General features: G+C 49.7%; 1 protein-coding gene across 3 annotated transcripts in view; it reads right to left on the bottom strand.

The window, feature by feature from the left end:
* Positions 1-16,011, bottom strand: part of E75 (ecdysone-induced protein 75) — a 172,283-nt gene that overhangs the window by 80,290 nt on the left and 75,982 nt on the right. Inside the window, exon 1 of one of the 3 annotated variants that reach the window (XM_076815498.1) lies at positions 12,398-13,157. The exons of 1 other annotated variant lie outside the window; for it this stretch is intronic. In XM_076815498.1, the coding sequence (XP_076671613.1) occupies positions 12,398-12,578 (181 nt within the window). In that variant the 5' untranslated portion in view covers positions 12,579-13,157. Of the gene's footprint in view, positions 1-12,397; positions 13,158-16,011 lie in introns of those variants that run through there. One more of the 3 variants, XM_076815499.1, reaches the window with a different exon arrangement.

The raw sequence follows: 16,011 nt of genomic DNA, 5'->3' as shown, positions 1-16,011 counted from the left end.
GGGGACTAATTTTAAGAGGAGATCGTCCTTGGGGCCGCGAGTCGGTTACAATAATTAAGAACGATCGAGAAACGAGCCAGGCAGGTTGCGCAACGTGTTCGCGACGGCCGGAGCGCGTGCGTTACAAAAGCACGGATGGGACCGGGTTTAACGCACCCGCCTGTGGAAAGTGTGCGAAATGGCACGACTTTCACATTCGCCGAGGCCGTTAATTTACTTTCTACGCCGATGCAATCGCGATGCGCGGCCCCGTGCAGCCTGTTCCTTTCGGTGAACCACTTTTGCGATTTCGTCGAGCGTCCTTGCGGGGCCCGGCCGTTTCTCACGCGTGCGAAATGACGTTTTAAGTTTTCCGCCGAGGAGTGCAATGTCTCGGTTCGGGGATCAACGCGGTTCGTGGGATCCACCCGCGCGATCTCGCGACGGAACGATTTCGGAGGGGATCGTGCGAGGTGGTGTGTTTCAACAAGTGGGAGCGCGGCTTAAGGCGCAATTGAGGCGCCCGCGTGACCTATGAACTTTCGAACTCGATTTTCTTGGGAACAAAGCCTCGTACGAGCATACCGTGCGTCACAATTTGATTTGGCTTATCCAGAGGAATCAGACGATGCCTGTTGGTTACGATAGGAATTATTGTACATTCTGCAGAATTCAGTTCCAAGCAGCAAAAATGTTTCGGGAAATCCGACTCGCGTCTTACGTTTTCCGAGGGAGAAAAGTTTCACGGCAACCCTTCTTTTTATTTCACGGGGTACCAGCGATAAAAATTTGCGGGGCAGTAAAGAGTAGCTGAATTCCGAACAATGCAGCCGTGCACACGTTTTCCAAGGAGGAATCGCTGATTTATGAACGGAAGGGTACGAAGGAACGTCCCTGGCTAATCCGTCCGTTAACGGAGAAAAAGCGAAACGGCGGACAATCCCTATCGGAACCCTAACTGTACTTACAGAAAAGAAGGGAAGGGTTCTCCGTGCGTGGCAATATCGGCCAGTACAAAAAAAGGGGTAAGCCTTCGAGGGCCGCTAACGGGTTTAAAAAGTATGCCTCGTACCTCTTGGCGAGTCACAAAGTCAATTTCTTTGGACCCGGGCCGCACTTTCGTCAAATAAAACACGGCCCAAAGACGCGACGCTCGTAAACGCGCAAAAAGCAAAAGGATTAGAAGAAGTCGCGTACCTCTTCCCATTTTTTATGCCCCTTTCCTCCCCTGTTCCTCAACGGCGTCGACACCAAAGCGGATTAACGAAAGGGCAGAGCGCGTAAAAAGCAGTAAAATGTTTCAGTTCTTCAGCCGTGCCCAGCCCAGCCAGCTCCTAATTTCGAAGTCACTGGGACGCGCTCCTTTTCCCTTTTCTGTGGGGGCTTTTTACCTAAAAACGTTCTTTCTTTTTTATCAGCCGGCTGGAAAATCGAATGGAATTGCACTCGAGGCGAGAACCAGCTGGGTGATATATTGCCCAACTGGAAGGTCTTAGCGAGAGTGAAAGAGTTAATTGCTTTCTCTTCCTTGGTTTCGCGAGCGATCCATTACCTGCGCGTACATGCCGCTGCGAACTGATTTCGTAATATCTCTTTTCGCCTTTCTTTTGGGACTCGTGTAAACACTTTCTGGTACATTTACGAGGCTACTTTCTCAAGCTACTGCCTGGAATACTAATGTCCCACTCCTTTAGCAAAATTTATCAGCTGCTGGCACTTAAAAGTAAGACGCACTAATATCTCTAGTACCAAGGGCCAGATATGCCAGAGTGTCTTAATATTTACAATGTGCTCTGCTGCCAAAATAAAATGCCAGAGAAGAACTGGCAAGAATCCCCGTAGAAGTCTCCATGCCCACCCCCTGGCCGCGATCCTCTGTTTGCATCACACGCGAGCGCAAGGACTTCAGGAAAGGCTGAACTATCGGGGTAGGAAACCTGCTCCCAGTGGTCTAATCAGGCCGAGGAAAATGCGCGCGGAAAGTGACGCTCGTCGGTGTGGACGGGGTTCGGGGGTGGTCGAGGAGTCGCTCGGATTGCGAGCGCCCGAGGTCGCGGGGTCGTTGACCGGCGAGGGTAGCACTCACCCTAACTAGGCCAGCGGATCTCTCTTTCTCTCGCCCCCTACTATTCGCCTCTTGACCCCCCCTTCAACGCTTCTCTCTCTCCCCCGCCCCCATGTGGGGATCACGATTCTCCTACTCGCTCGTGCTCAGCTGCCTCTCTCGGACGGTCCATGGTTCTGCTATTTTCGCGGGGGCCACTCGACACGGATACACAGGGTGTCTCGGAATAGATGGCGAACAATTCTGAAGCAAGCGATACGTCGGGGAGAAACGGATCGAAGGTGTAAAATAACCTCTCTCCGTTCTCGAGATCGTTCCCGAAAGTATGTACACCCTCTTTTGTGCTGGGAACTTGTCCCTTCTAATTAAAAAAGTCCCGAGGATTTTATAGATCGTGGACTGAAGTTCATCGAAACAAATGTCGCGGAAGTGGAACCCAGAATAGGTGTGATGGCTTGAGCAGAGCAATATTTTGTCAATCTTCTTCTACGTATTTCCTCGAAAGGAATCGCTCGACTTCGCGGTATACCGTGTATCTTCGGACACCCTGTGCACAGGTCCGCCTACGTTTGGCGGGATAATTTACGTTATTGAGGCCGTTCCACCCTGCCCCCACTACGCGGCCCGCGATGGAACTGCCGGGTGGAAAGCTCGACGCTTTTCCCTGCCGATCTCCCGCCACCCCCTAGCCCCGCGTTGCAATGGCCTCTCCGGACCACGCACGGCCTGGTGAATTACGATAATTACTATCGCGAAGAAGCTTTTATCCGAGCGGGGAAGACTTTTGTGATAGCGTGGCGACGCGTGCGGCGCTTCTCAGCGCTTTGTGGCGGAGCACGTGCTTCTGATTTGTGGAGCAGTCTATTGTGGAGAGATTCCGGGGTGTCGGGCGGACGTCATCTCTTTTTCACAGCCGTTACTCCGCGAACACGTTCGCGGGGGCACGAGTTGTGGGTGGCTGAGAGTGAATCTCTACGTGCACCGTCGCGTACAAAGAATCCACGACTCCTTGTTGAAAAAATATAACCCACCCTTCAGTTCTCTCTATCAAAATGGTGAAATCACCTGGATACGACGATAGTAGAACTTCGTACAGTAATATTTCACAGACCTTACAGTAGAAATTAAAACTTCTTACGATAATATTAGAATCGCACGGAACAGCTCCCACCTTCGGTGAAATAAGAAAGGGTAGGAACTGCAGTTCCTACCCTTTCTTACTGTCCCCTTCACCCCGAGTTAAACCGTGCGTAATTCCGTTTCACGCCCCCCGTTCGAAGAGAACACCTCGGCCCTCTCCATTTCGAAGAAACGACCACCCTGCATGGACGTCCACAGCTGTGGGACAATGGACGCCGCGTGCTATGTGGAAATTCAATTGCGGCTGGTCTACTTTTCGCGATTACGCCCCCGCGGATCCTTCCTGCCCGCGAATCTCCCTGTCAAAGGAGGTCCCCTGGGCGACGATTGGATGATGACGCGCGTGCCCAGGCTCTGGCGAGTTTCGAGCGCGTGGATCGAGAAACAGCGAGGACTCCCAAATTGCGTCGCCGCACAGTGGGCAAATTTCGCGATTTTGTGGCCAAAACTACAAAAATAAATTTTTCAATTCGACAAAATAAATGCAAATGTCAATTGAAGAACTAATATGAGTATCAAATGCCACCAATTTTACTGTTAAAAGTTTTAATTCAAAGCTCGTATAGACTCGCAAATGTTTATGTTCATGCGAGGTTAGACCGATCGCAAAGAATTAATCCAGATTTTCAAGTTGCTTCAAACACTTATTTTGTGTTATCCAAAGATCTGAAAATAATTTCAAGGCATGGATTCAATTCCTGGTGGTGCGTAACATATCTTTTTGTCCTCAAAATAATTATGTTTCGGTTTTTAATAAGTTAGTTCATACAATTTTTAAAGTGGTGTTTCAGAAATAACCTTTTCATATAAGAATCAATTTTCAATACATAAAATAGTTATCAATCCCATAATATCCTGAATTTTATATACTAAAAATAAGTTTTGAGGTTTTGACCGCGAAAATGGATATAGTTCTTCGATTGACATTTCTATTAAATTTGTAAAATTCAGAATTTTCACATCTGTAGTTTTGGCCATAAAATCGCAAAATTTCCCCACAGCGCGCCGCGGCCGAAGCGATAAAGCGGTAAGGGGACAAAATTACCGTGCTCTCGCGGAGAGGGACGGGCAGAGAGGGGGTGGGCACGGTGTAGATATAATATGTGTAGCAAAGGGGCGACAGGTTGGTGGAAATGCTATACTTAGCAGCCGTCGGCTGGGAGGGGGTAGCAATACCAGGGCTGGCTGGTGGGTCAGAGGTCGTTGCCCTAGCGGCTGCCACCCCCTGCCCCTCCAGCCGCCCACCCATCCACCCCTTCGTCCATAACCCGTTCCTCAACCGAGTTTCCGGGGGTTGACTGTGCGAGTAATCGCGGAGCTTGTTCGAATTTCCGTGAAATTCACAGCGGAGCGTCTACTCGATCGTTTGTTCTATTCCTGGGCTAGGTCGATCTGGCGCGTTCAATATGGGAGAATCTGCTGGATATAGCGCGCCGTCTTTTGACACTGGGAATTCGTCTGACCCGCGAACTGGAGGAGGCGGGCGCACGCGATGGGGAAGCTCGATAATTATTGTTTTCAGATGCATGGGGATAATTACTGTGATCGAGTACGTTAGAATTAGCGTCGTGTAACTTCTACTGTAGCGCGATACAGATACAAGGGAGAGAATCATGAAAACCCTGCCTATCCTCCATTTCTTCATTTATATACCTAAGTCGAATTGACGATGCGCACCTTCGAAGCGCAGGTCCTCAAGCTCTACCCTCGACTTTTAACGTACCTATTTTATAATTTTTATATATACTTCTATGAGACGACTGTCAACAGAGAAACTCTGTCTCATCCGATAAAGTAGTCGGAAACAGGGGGAAGTCCTAAGTACGTATGAATCTGCAGAGAGCAGCCTGAGCAGAGAGGAAAAGAGAGAGAGAGAGAGAGAGAGAGAGAGAGGGAGAAATTACTCCTCGGCCTGCACTTCCCTTTCATCGGCATCCAGACGAACCGCCTTCGCCAATGCTTTAACTTCCTGGTCAGACCACTCTTACTTTCTTCCCAGTGAACCGTGACTACCCGATCGGCGCACACTCGCGCAGGATAAAAAAGATAGAGGACAATGCACCAGAGCTGTTGCACGTTGACAGTGTCTCCTACGCGACCGACTAAACTCCCATCGACATTCTGAGTGCACGCTGGTGGAAATATTAACTGCTTCACGAACAAATTTTAAAGCAGTCGATATCCAATAAGACACAAGTCCCTCTGAAAGCTGCATGAAAGAAATGGTGCAACAAATTGACACATTAAGCACCGATGCTATGCGTGGGACCTAAAACTGTGAAATTTGTGAGGCGCGTTCGTATACAGCACTTACAATCACACCGCAATGTATGCGCGAATATTGATATTAATTGAAGTTCGAAGTGGCAGTAGCACTTCGCATATCCAAGTGATACGATGCTATTTAGGCCTCCGTGCTATCGTCATTGGGATGACCGGGAGCAGAGTGAGACAAACTACCTCACGGCCCTAAGCTCGGTTGCTTACTTTCCCACGTTTCCCTCGTGCCGATTGTCCCGAAGCACGAAACGCGGTTAGTTTGAGGCGTGAGCGAGACTTCTCCCATTTCGCTGACCAGGGCACGCAGGCGAAGGGAAATAGGGAACTGGGTCAGATCATCCTGGCGTTAACGTAAACACGTTTCCAGCGTCCGGGCAAGGACGCTGGAAAAAAAGCGTGGGAAAAGAAGGCAAGGCTCTCTGAGGGTCGTGCGCATTGTCTGTCTCGCTTTTCAATCTCATCTCCGCTATTTCGATTCAAGAACGCAAACGTGGTAAACGTTAGTCGATCTTTCTGTCTCAATCCGGAGACACGGTAGCTCCGGGGGTGTTAGAGAAGATCGATAGAGCAATACGATTACTTATTTTAATCTTCCGACGTTTTCATTTCTCGCGCAAGGATGCGAGAGGCCCTGGCAAAAAACTCAACGAGAACGCAAACGGAGATTCTAGGATTCGCAGTTGCACGGAGCCAACAGGTAGCCACCCGGCTTCTTTGTGTCTACGACTTCTTTGTACCTCTAGCATCGAGCACGATCGGTGAAAGCGACCGTCGAATCGTGAATCACTTCGAAGACGAGCGATTGCAACCGTGATGGGAAATTATGCAGCTCGGTGTCGTGTTCTCAGCCAGCTTCGAAAGTTTCTGGCCTGTGAGATACCCAAGCGGCGAAGGACAGGCTGTCGCAAACCTGGCCGCCAGGATTTTCGAAACTGGGGAATTGGAACGGAATTGTGTTTCCGTGACGGAAACTGCTGCCCGTGGCTACTTTTCACCTTCGCTTCTGCGGCCTACCCAACAGCCACAAGATCCCGTGGCTTTCACGCTCCCCTCGAACAAAAGACTTCACAGCATTCCGGACAGCAATGATGCATCCCCCCGAATAATGCGGATCCCCGAGCACCCCCACTGCGATATCGACACTCCACCCCAAAAGAAAGCAATTTGAATCTTCGTCCCCTACTCCTCGCGAGCATCAGCTTCTTCACCGCCCCTCCGGTCTAATCCCTCACACCCTGGACCAAGTGGCAGACTGAATTCTCCCGCGGTTCAGCGAACTCCGTGGAAGAAGCGCGAAACGCGCGCTCGCTCGATAAGGGTCCAAGCTCGCGAACGATAAGAGCCACGACACGATTCGAGGTTGTTCACCTTGGCGCGCTGGTGGAGGCGCGAGGGAGGGAAAAAGAGGAAACGAGGATGGATGCGCTGTACGCGGCCCGAGCCGGCCGGAGTGGAATATATAAAGGCGAGAAAAAGAGACGAGAACAGATTAGGGGGTGGGGAGGCGGTGGGTGGGAGGTGAGGGCAGATCGTACTCTTATCGGGCTTCTCGTCGGTTTGGCTTGTGGCGTAGGGACGTTGCGAGATTAGAACGACCCCAAGAGCAGCTCAGAGAGTCGACGAACCGGTTCCTGATTGGGCGATGTCGAGTCAACGCGCCTCTCTCAGCTGGAGGGGTGGGGGTGGTTAGGAGGGCGAGCCTAGGCAACGCGGGGGAGGAGGGTAATCGTGGACTGGGAGAGGACACGGCGCATCAATCGAGGTCACTGGGGACCGGGAGGAGGCCAGGCCGTTGCCCGTGTGTCTTGCTTTTGAGGTTAGCCAGTCGTCAGCACAAGCGCAATTAGAAAATGCCCGACGGAGTTTCGCGCGGTGTCGAAACGAGCTTTTTTCCTACCCCCTCCCGCCCTCCTACGCGTTATCCTTTGCCGGTGTGTCTTCGAGAGCATTCCTGCAGGCCCCTCCGCGTAACCCAGAACCAACGATGCGCTGCGTCCCTACCAGTGGCCTTTCGCGATTAGACAAAAGCGCGGGTCTCTCGGCGAGAGGGAGAAACGTTGAGCGGGGGAATAGGGTGAACCAACCAGTGAACGACCGAATTGTTGAATCTCTGGACCTTTGAGATTAATACTTGAATATATTTATGTATAACAACAACAACAAAAACTGTTGAAATTGCATTTAAATTTATTTTTCTTGAAATTTCTAGAAAAATAATTACTTATTCTTATCGTAATTTAAAAAAAAAAAATATAAAATGCAAAACGTGTGGACCGCATACTTTTAATAAGAATTGTACTTATTAATGTTTGCTTAATACGCGTAACTAAAAATATAGGATATTAAAAGTGCAACTACACTCCATTTATAAACATGTAGTAATGTTTAAATTTATAATTGACACTGCCTTGCCTAATGGTCATTCACTGGTATGCGGTCAATTACTGGTTGGTTTACCCTGCGTGGATTTCGCTGGTGCACGTCAAAGACAAAGGACACTTTGCTTTAGGTACGAAAATGGCGAGGGACCCCCATGGCGGATATACCGTGCGCTCGTACTACTGAAAAGGAGGCAAGGTTGGTGGGGATTAGAAATTCTGCGAACGTACAGTATGTAACAGAAGTAAGTAAACAGTCGGAGTTCTAGCAAACAAAAGATTGTATCGAAGTGTTTAATTTCATAGAACAAAGTATATATTTATTGATATTACACGAGACTACTGAAATAACTATACTAATAAAACTTTCACTAATTAATAATCTGTTTTTAAATAAAATAAAAATGCATGATGCGTGAAGTGCACTTTTACCTTCGTTTAATAATTTTGTACGAATTTTTGATGTAGATAAAAAGGGATCTGATGGTGAAATATTAACTATCCTTTTATCTATTCGAATATTAGTGACTTTTGGACGTCGCGGTCTTGGTAAAGCTGATATTCCATCTTTCTTATACGCTTTAACAATTTTAAAAATGGCTGCTGGTGTTTTATTAAAAAAGCTAGCTATTTCTCTACATGTCTTGCCCTCATCTTTCATTTTAATTACTATTCTTCTCTCCTCGTTTGTTAAATGCTTCCGCTGAGACATTTTTCCGACCTTAACGAAAGAACGCAAATGCCAAAGAGATATTTACAGGACTGAAAATATATTTTAATAATATATCAACATAACCTTAATACATCGAAATGATTGGTAGAATCTATAAGTCTATAAGAGGTAATTCAAAAATACATTTCAGGAACGGAATACAAAATGAAAAACCAAAGCTGTTTACTTACTTCCGTAACCTTGTAATATATATGTTCTAATTAATTTCGTAAAATAAACTTAACGCGTAAAAGAAACTTGTGCTCCAAATAGGAATAACAATTGGGGGTCGTCGCCCTAACGTCTGCTATTTTCGTTGCTGGGATACCTAGCTCTAGGTTTCAGAAAAATCTATTCAAACGTTCGAAACTTTCGTGTTTACTTACTTTTGTTACATACTGTATGCCACCTGGAAGGAACTGTTCGACTTGGTAATTGAAAGAAATGGGACTATTACTATGTAGAACGAAGTTTCTATGTTACTTCTAGCTCGCGATTCTACTATGCCAACCACCGCTGGGATAATCAAGCTTCCACCCCCCTGGTACAAAAGCCACGTGGCGAAGGCCCGTCTGCCAAGCGTCGGAGCACGGTGCTCGCCTCGCGGTGTGAATCTCGCTGATGTTTCGAAATCACCTCGGCGACAACGAGTAACCCCCAGAATCGCGTGCGCCGAGGCACGAAGAAGGTCCGAAGGAAGAGTTGCGTCAGCGGATTGCACCGTTGCTAAAATTACGCGACTCGCGGCGCGGCGGTCCTCGGTTGCGCGAAGCGATCAAACGCGCATTCTCGGCCCCGAGAGATCGCCTCGAGGCCCTCGGCTGCGATCGCCGTGCAGGCGCCTGGGGCCGTTTCTATCGCGCGGATGAGTAGATCCGCTCGGGATCTGGCGGGCCGAGCGGATCGCGGCGCGTTCGATCGGCGGGCCGCGCTCGAGCCAGCTCGTAGTTACGCTGGTTGACGCAGGTCAGTGCACCGACGGGCGGATGCAACGCGGCCGAGGAGCAGCGCGCGCGGGGAAACCGGTGAAAGCATTCCGCGGCAACCAGCGAGAGTGATCCACGGTCCAGCAGCGCGGTTAATGTACTTTCTCCGAGCGAGGGGACACAGGAGGAGAGATCTCCCCGCCGGGGGAAAAGAAACCGTCGAGAGAAAGGGGGCCGAGGGGAGGGGGTGGGAGGGACCGCGAGTAGGTAGTCCACACGTAATTCACTATCGCGGAGTTACGTAACGGGGCCTGCGAGGAGAATTCTCAGCCGGTTCAACGGAACTGTGTGCGTACGCTGCCCGTTGCGTGCGACGAGAGTGTATTCGCTCTCGTCACAGGAAACCTCTCTCTCTTTAGCGAGAGAGAGAGAGAGAGAGAGCACTCACGCAACTCGAAACGGATCGCCCGCATGTTAATTACTCGATGTAGGGGGTGCAAGGAAGATAATGGTCCACGTTTATAGAACTATGACACTTGGACCCTGGGTAATGGTAGACCGGGGCAGGTTGTAACAAAAAAGTTTTCACAGTTTTTTCTCGAAAGTGTTTTCCTCAATCGGGAAATTATTTGCGTGATTTACTACTTACATACGTGGTGAACTAATTGCGTGAAAGTACGTGACAAAATCTTGGACACTTAGATATCTAGCTTCGTCTTAAGCAAATCTGAACCTTTGTTGCAATTTGCCCCAGTCCCGGGGTAAATTGTAACACATCTTTTTTTTTCTTATTTAAATACAAATATGAACACAAATAAATATTTCTAAAGAATATAAATGAAAACACATATCGCTATTAAACATACGATATACATGAGTTAAACAATAATTGCTTATTCATCTGATTCTATCAAAATCTTTTTTTTCGTTTTCTTTACTTTTGTCTTTATACTTTTTTTCATACTTTTTGGATTCTCGATTGTTCTCTTGTGCGTCTAGAGCATCTTTTTCCGGTGTGTCAGCAAATAGCTTGCTTCATTACCATTTAGAGCGGAGTAACTAGTAGCTTGTTACAATTTACCCCGAGCTTGAATTTTTGCGTTTTATCTCAGCAAACGAGAAAAATTCAAACGGTTTCTAACGACGGTTAATTGAAATAAAACTGCTAAGACAACATTTACTTGCGTGCTCTAAATACTAAAATTCTGGGCTATAACCACAAATTGAATACATAACGCTCGTTTGTCACTAAAACCGACGTTGCTGATATCGTGAAGCAGCTCTCGGATGCTGTGTGTTTCAGATTTGTCGTTCAAAAGATTTCACTTGTTACAATTTACCCCGTGTTACAATCTGCCCCGGTATCCCCTACTATCTACCCCTGATATAGTAGGTCCGATGGAAAAAGCACGATCAAGATCGTAATAAAAAAAAAACAACTCCACGGACTAACCCATATTCCCGTACCAAAGGGACCAGAACACACTGTTCGAACTAGGACAATTGCCACCCTTCACCCCAAACGACTCTCTCGCCCCCGTCCCACCCGCGACGCACGTAATACCCCGACCGCCTAATACCTCATTAGAGGCTCGTTTACCTAACCCTCGGCGGTGCTGGGAGCGCAAGCGAGCCGTCCGGTCGCGCGTCCAGAAAAATAGCGTGGACCCCCGTTCGAAAATAGAGAACGAGGGAGGCCGCGGCGCGAACAAAGAGGTGGGCGAGGGAGCGGTTATGAACGGAGCTCGTTGTAACTGTACAAAGAGCGGCGCGCATCGGTCTCTCTTTTACGCGACGGGAGAGGCAGCGGCGAGGGGTTGGGCGGGGGGGGGGGGGAGGTGAGGAACGGGAGGGCAGAGTGTGTTGGTGACCTTCGATGATAGCCGGTGGGTGGGAGGAGGTTGGTCGAGTAGCAGCTAAACTACTCTGCGAGGCGCGAGGGACGAGCGGGTCGGCAGGGACCCAGATCGAGTTTGTTGAACCGGCCTGGCGGCGATTGGCCACACGAGTCGCGGAGTTCACTCTACTTGCCGAACGGAGGTAGGAGAAGGCGAGAGGAGGCGGTGGGGCGAGGTGGCCGCTCGGTTAATTTCATCTTGCCCCAGTTACGGGCCAGGCAGGGTGAACGAACTAGCCTCGCGCCAAGGCCCCACCGACCTACTTTCCTGTTCTACGGACCGCCGCGAGGGAAAGAGACCGACTTATGCCTCTCTATAACAGCGCCGAGAGCCGAGAGTTCACCGAGAGTTCAGGCCAGAGCGAGACACGGCCGCTGGGAGGGGAGGGACAAGGAGAGCCTACGTGGAAGCGTCTCGAACCAGACGGAGATGGATAACCGCGGGTACTCGCTCGTTCTAAAAGGGGCGGGAGGACAGAGAGAAAGAGAGAGAGAGAGAGAGAGAGAGAGAAGTCTAGGGTGGGAGCCCCGCGATAGAGAGGCTCCACTATCTAGGCTAGAACCGTCAGCAGAAAGAGGAGAGGGAAGGCAGAGCGGCGTTCGAGGGACAGAGAGGGAGAAAGGAGGCGGCGTGGAGGGAGAAAAATTGCCGGAGCGCCGAGTGGAAGGCCGCCGACCGAGGGCAACGAACTAGCCTCGTCCCGGGCCCCGCGACCTACATTCCAACCCCGCTGGAAAGTGAAACCGCCTCTTTCTCTATTCCTTCCTACCTGAATCCTCCTCTACGCGCTAGGTTAGGAACGCTCCTTTTTTTTCTTTTTTTTCTTCTTCTTCTCTCTTTTCTCACCCCCGCGCCGATTCGTCAGATTAGACAGACGCGCGCGACCACCACCCCCCGCTGCACCGTCGCGAGATCGAGAGGAACGAGGGAGGAACGGCCGGATCTACTCTCCCTCTCGTACCCAGGCCGAGCGAGCATGCCTTCGGTTTTTACAGATCGAAATTGTGACGCGGGCTTACCGGCCAACACTCGTCCAAGCAGATTCTCGCTGTCCTGCGGCGCACCACGGTAACAGTGCTGGCTCGGCTGCTGTTGCTCCTTGTCGTTGTCCAGCGGCTCGCTGGACGGCGACAGAATATCGCCGGACGGCTGTTGCTCCTCCGCTGCGCTGCCGCGGGGCTTGAACTTTTGCACGGTCATCTCTCGGCACAGACAGTCCCCTTCCGTGTCTCGTTTTCACTGGCTCTACTTTTCCCGTTTACGTGCGGCCGTCAGCGACCTCCCGTCCCGATAGTCCCGCCGATAGTCTCACGTGTAAACAAACCTGCGGTTGGCATAACACGACGCGACCTCATGCGAGCCCGCGGGACCGTGCCGACAGCCAAAACCGACTCGCTACTTCTCTCTTGTCTCTCTCTCTCTCTCTCTCTCACTCTCTCTCTTTCTCTCTCACTCTCTCTCTCTCTCTCTTTCTCTCTTGACAATTCCACTGTGGTCCGTTTGTCGGGTATATTCACCCGGCGCAAAAACGACGCGGCGCGAGTTTGTTTTGATGGACGAGCGAGCTCCGCGGACAGTTTACGCGGTGGAAAAGAAACGAGCGGCTAACTCGAGTCGGGTGCACACTGTCTTATCGCGCGGACACGAACGACAACACGGGTATGCCGAGGCGAGCGGGTGTTTTTCTACGGCGACCGCGTGGTTAATCGCGATCACTGCGAAATCGAGGCTCGCACACGTTATTAGATGATATGTTGTGTGTAGCGTGCGATGCGGTGCGCGAGTGAGTCCGTCGCGGCGTGGTGTGCCGCGGCTTCGCGGCGCCTGCGCGCTCCACCGCTACTCGCACGGCTGTACCGCGAGGTTCGCGCGCCACCCGCCATTTTTGAATCGCCACGCTTTGATTTCCACCAGTCTTCCAATACAGTGTCATTCGCGGAACGTAATTGCAGCTCACTATTAGCTGCTGATCGCGCTCTCAACATTCCCCGTTCATGAAATTGTGAGCGATTCTTCTTCGCTGGGTAAATTCACGCCGAACGGCTGAAACCAACCCTTACGGTTATCCCCCAATGCTCCCGCAGAAGTTAATATTTCATTTGAATTCGTTTCATTGGTCGCGCGCTTGAAATCGTCGCGACAGTAATATTCGAATCCGAAGTTTCTCTGTGATGCAAGTTACTTCTCGCTGGTAGTCGATGTACATTCTGTTAAAAAAATACCGGGAATCGATCGTTTAAAAAGCTCGCTTAAAGGGATTGTTGAGATTCTTTTTGTCGCTAAGTTGGCACAACTGTCCTCTATACTCACGCGGAGTTTCAGCGTCACTTGTCATTTAGTTTGTTTACAGCGCGCCATTCTGTCAGTTCATCTCAAGCGTGTTTTGCGATTTTTGCAATGGATAAAAATATCGAACAAAGAATCTGTCTGAAATTTTGCACTGCAAATGGAATTTCGCGTGCCGAAGCGCTGAAAATGTTACGTAAGGCTTACGGTGAATCGACTTTATCAAAAACACGCGCGAATGAGTGGTACGGTGCATTTAAAAGCGGTCGAGATGGGGTGGAAGATTTGCCTCGCTCTGGTCGGCCATCAACGTCTTCGACTGAACTTCGCATCGCTAAAGTAAAGGAAATGGTGGCTGGAAGTCGTCTTTTAAGTCTGAGAGAGGTAGCCACCGAAATTTCTGTGTCTCGCGAATCAATTCGTAGCATTTTAAACGATTGTTTGGGCATGAAACGCGTTGCCGCTCGACTAGCGCCGAAAGACCTGAATTTTCTGCAAATACTCAATCGCGTTAAGGTCGCTGAAGACACGTTAGACCGAGTCAATTCCGACCCCACATTCATAAAACGCATTGTAACTGGTGATGAGACATGGGTTTACGAGTTTGACATGCAAACCAGTCAACGAGCTTCGGAATGGCGCCTTCCAATTGAGCCGAAACCGAAAAAAGCACGTCAAAGTCGATCAAAAGCGAAGGTGATGTTGGCAGTTTTTTTCGATTACCGCGGTGTTGCGCACTCGGAATTCTTGCCGCGAGGTAAGACAGTAAATAAAGAATATTATCTGAGCGTTATGCGGCGTTCGAGAGAGCAAATTCGTCGAAAAAGACCAGATTCGTGGAAAGCAAACTCATGGATTTTGCACCACGATAACGCACCATCTCACGAGGCTATTATCGCGAACGAATTTCTGGCGAAAAACTCAAGAAATCTTGTCGAGCAGTCACCGTATTCCCCTGATATGCCTCCGGCCGACTTTTTTCTTTTTCCAAAACTGAAATTACCACTTCGAGGCACCCGTTTTCGGTCGATAGATGGCATAAAAGAGAATTCGCGGCGAGTACCGAAGTTGATTCCGAAAAATGCGTTCAAAAAATGTTTCGATGATTGGGTTCTTCGTTGGCATAAGCGTATTATTTCGAAAGGGGTCTACTTTGAAGGCGATACAATAAATTTGGATGAATAATACATATTTTGTGTTTCATTCATCAATTCCTGGTACTTTTTTGACAGAATGTATTCCCGAAAATTTGTCTCCCAGGGACTGGTTTTCGACCGCGGGCTAGGATGATAACGGCTCTGGCTTATCGTCGCGAGATTAAGCGCCGATAGCATCCTCAAGGCACAGCCGACTCCGTCCCTATGGCCAATTGGCACGGTTGACCCGTCATTAGGATCAAGGATCTTTATCAGCAGCGCGAAGAGGCTTGGCCTAGCCTTTATTATGCATGCACGCGTGCATAGAGTCTCGCTAACCGCTTGTGTATTGTCGCGGACCTAACGCCCGCGAAACAAAGTATGTATATAAATTCGTTAGCCAAGGATCGCAGAGGTCACCATGAAATCAGTGGTCCTATTTTATCCACGTCAACCTCGCGCCAAATATACCCACGCCGACTTAGAATTCCAAGCTCAAGCGGCAAACAACGTTTAGAAAATCCGAGTCAAGATCAAGGGCGAGCGAGCTTCTAATCCCGGCGAATTAATACACCCCGATCCAAGTCCTTCGCTTCCCAAAAGCAGGGAAAAGATAATCGAGCCGCAATGCTAAGTCTTCAAGAACGTTCCCGTAATGAACAGCGAGGAGCACTCGGTGGCTTGGCCTTCGAGGGGTACCATTTATGTAATAGAATGTGCCTTAAGTACTCCTCCGAAGTCCTTCCACTCGAAGAGGCTTCTATTGTTCCCTCTGTCAGCGAGTATCGAAATTACAAAGTTCCAGCTCATTTCTTAGGGTTCCTCAGAGCTATTCAGAGTAGAATAGCCATTGCGACACTCTACGAGTGCTCTGGAAACTTCACCTGACCTGTGCCTTCAGAAACGTAAGTTTCCAGCCCGAGAAGCTCGCCGGATACACTCCCCAGCCGCGACGCTTGCATGTGGCGCCGAAGGATACGCTCCTGATCGGTGTGATACACAATCAGAGAGCACGGTGCGTTCCCCTGCCACTCCGTTGACTCACTAACACTCAAAGAGTGAAAGCTGCTTAACCCCTGGCAAGCCACTCGCGTTCACGCGCGCGTACGTGCCTGCACACCTTCGCCGAAGCACGTGGGTTACGTCCGCTGAAAGTACAAGTTGGCTGGCAGGTGAGAGGGACTCGCGCAGGTAACCAGGGCCCACCTAAT

Source organism: Andrena cerasifolii, chromosome 6 (assembly GCF_050908995.1).
Source record: "Andrena cerasifolii isolate SP2316 chromosome 6, iyAndCera1_principal, whole genome shotgun sequence".
Lineage (NCBI taxonomy): Eukaryota > Metazoa > Arthropoda > Insecta > Hymenoptera > Andrenidae > Andrena > Andrena cerasifolii.
This window is presented reverse-complemented; position numbering and strand designations above follow the sequence as displayed.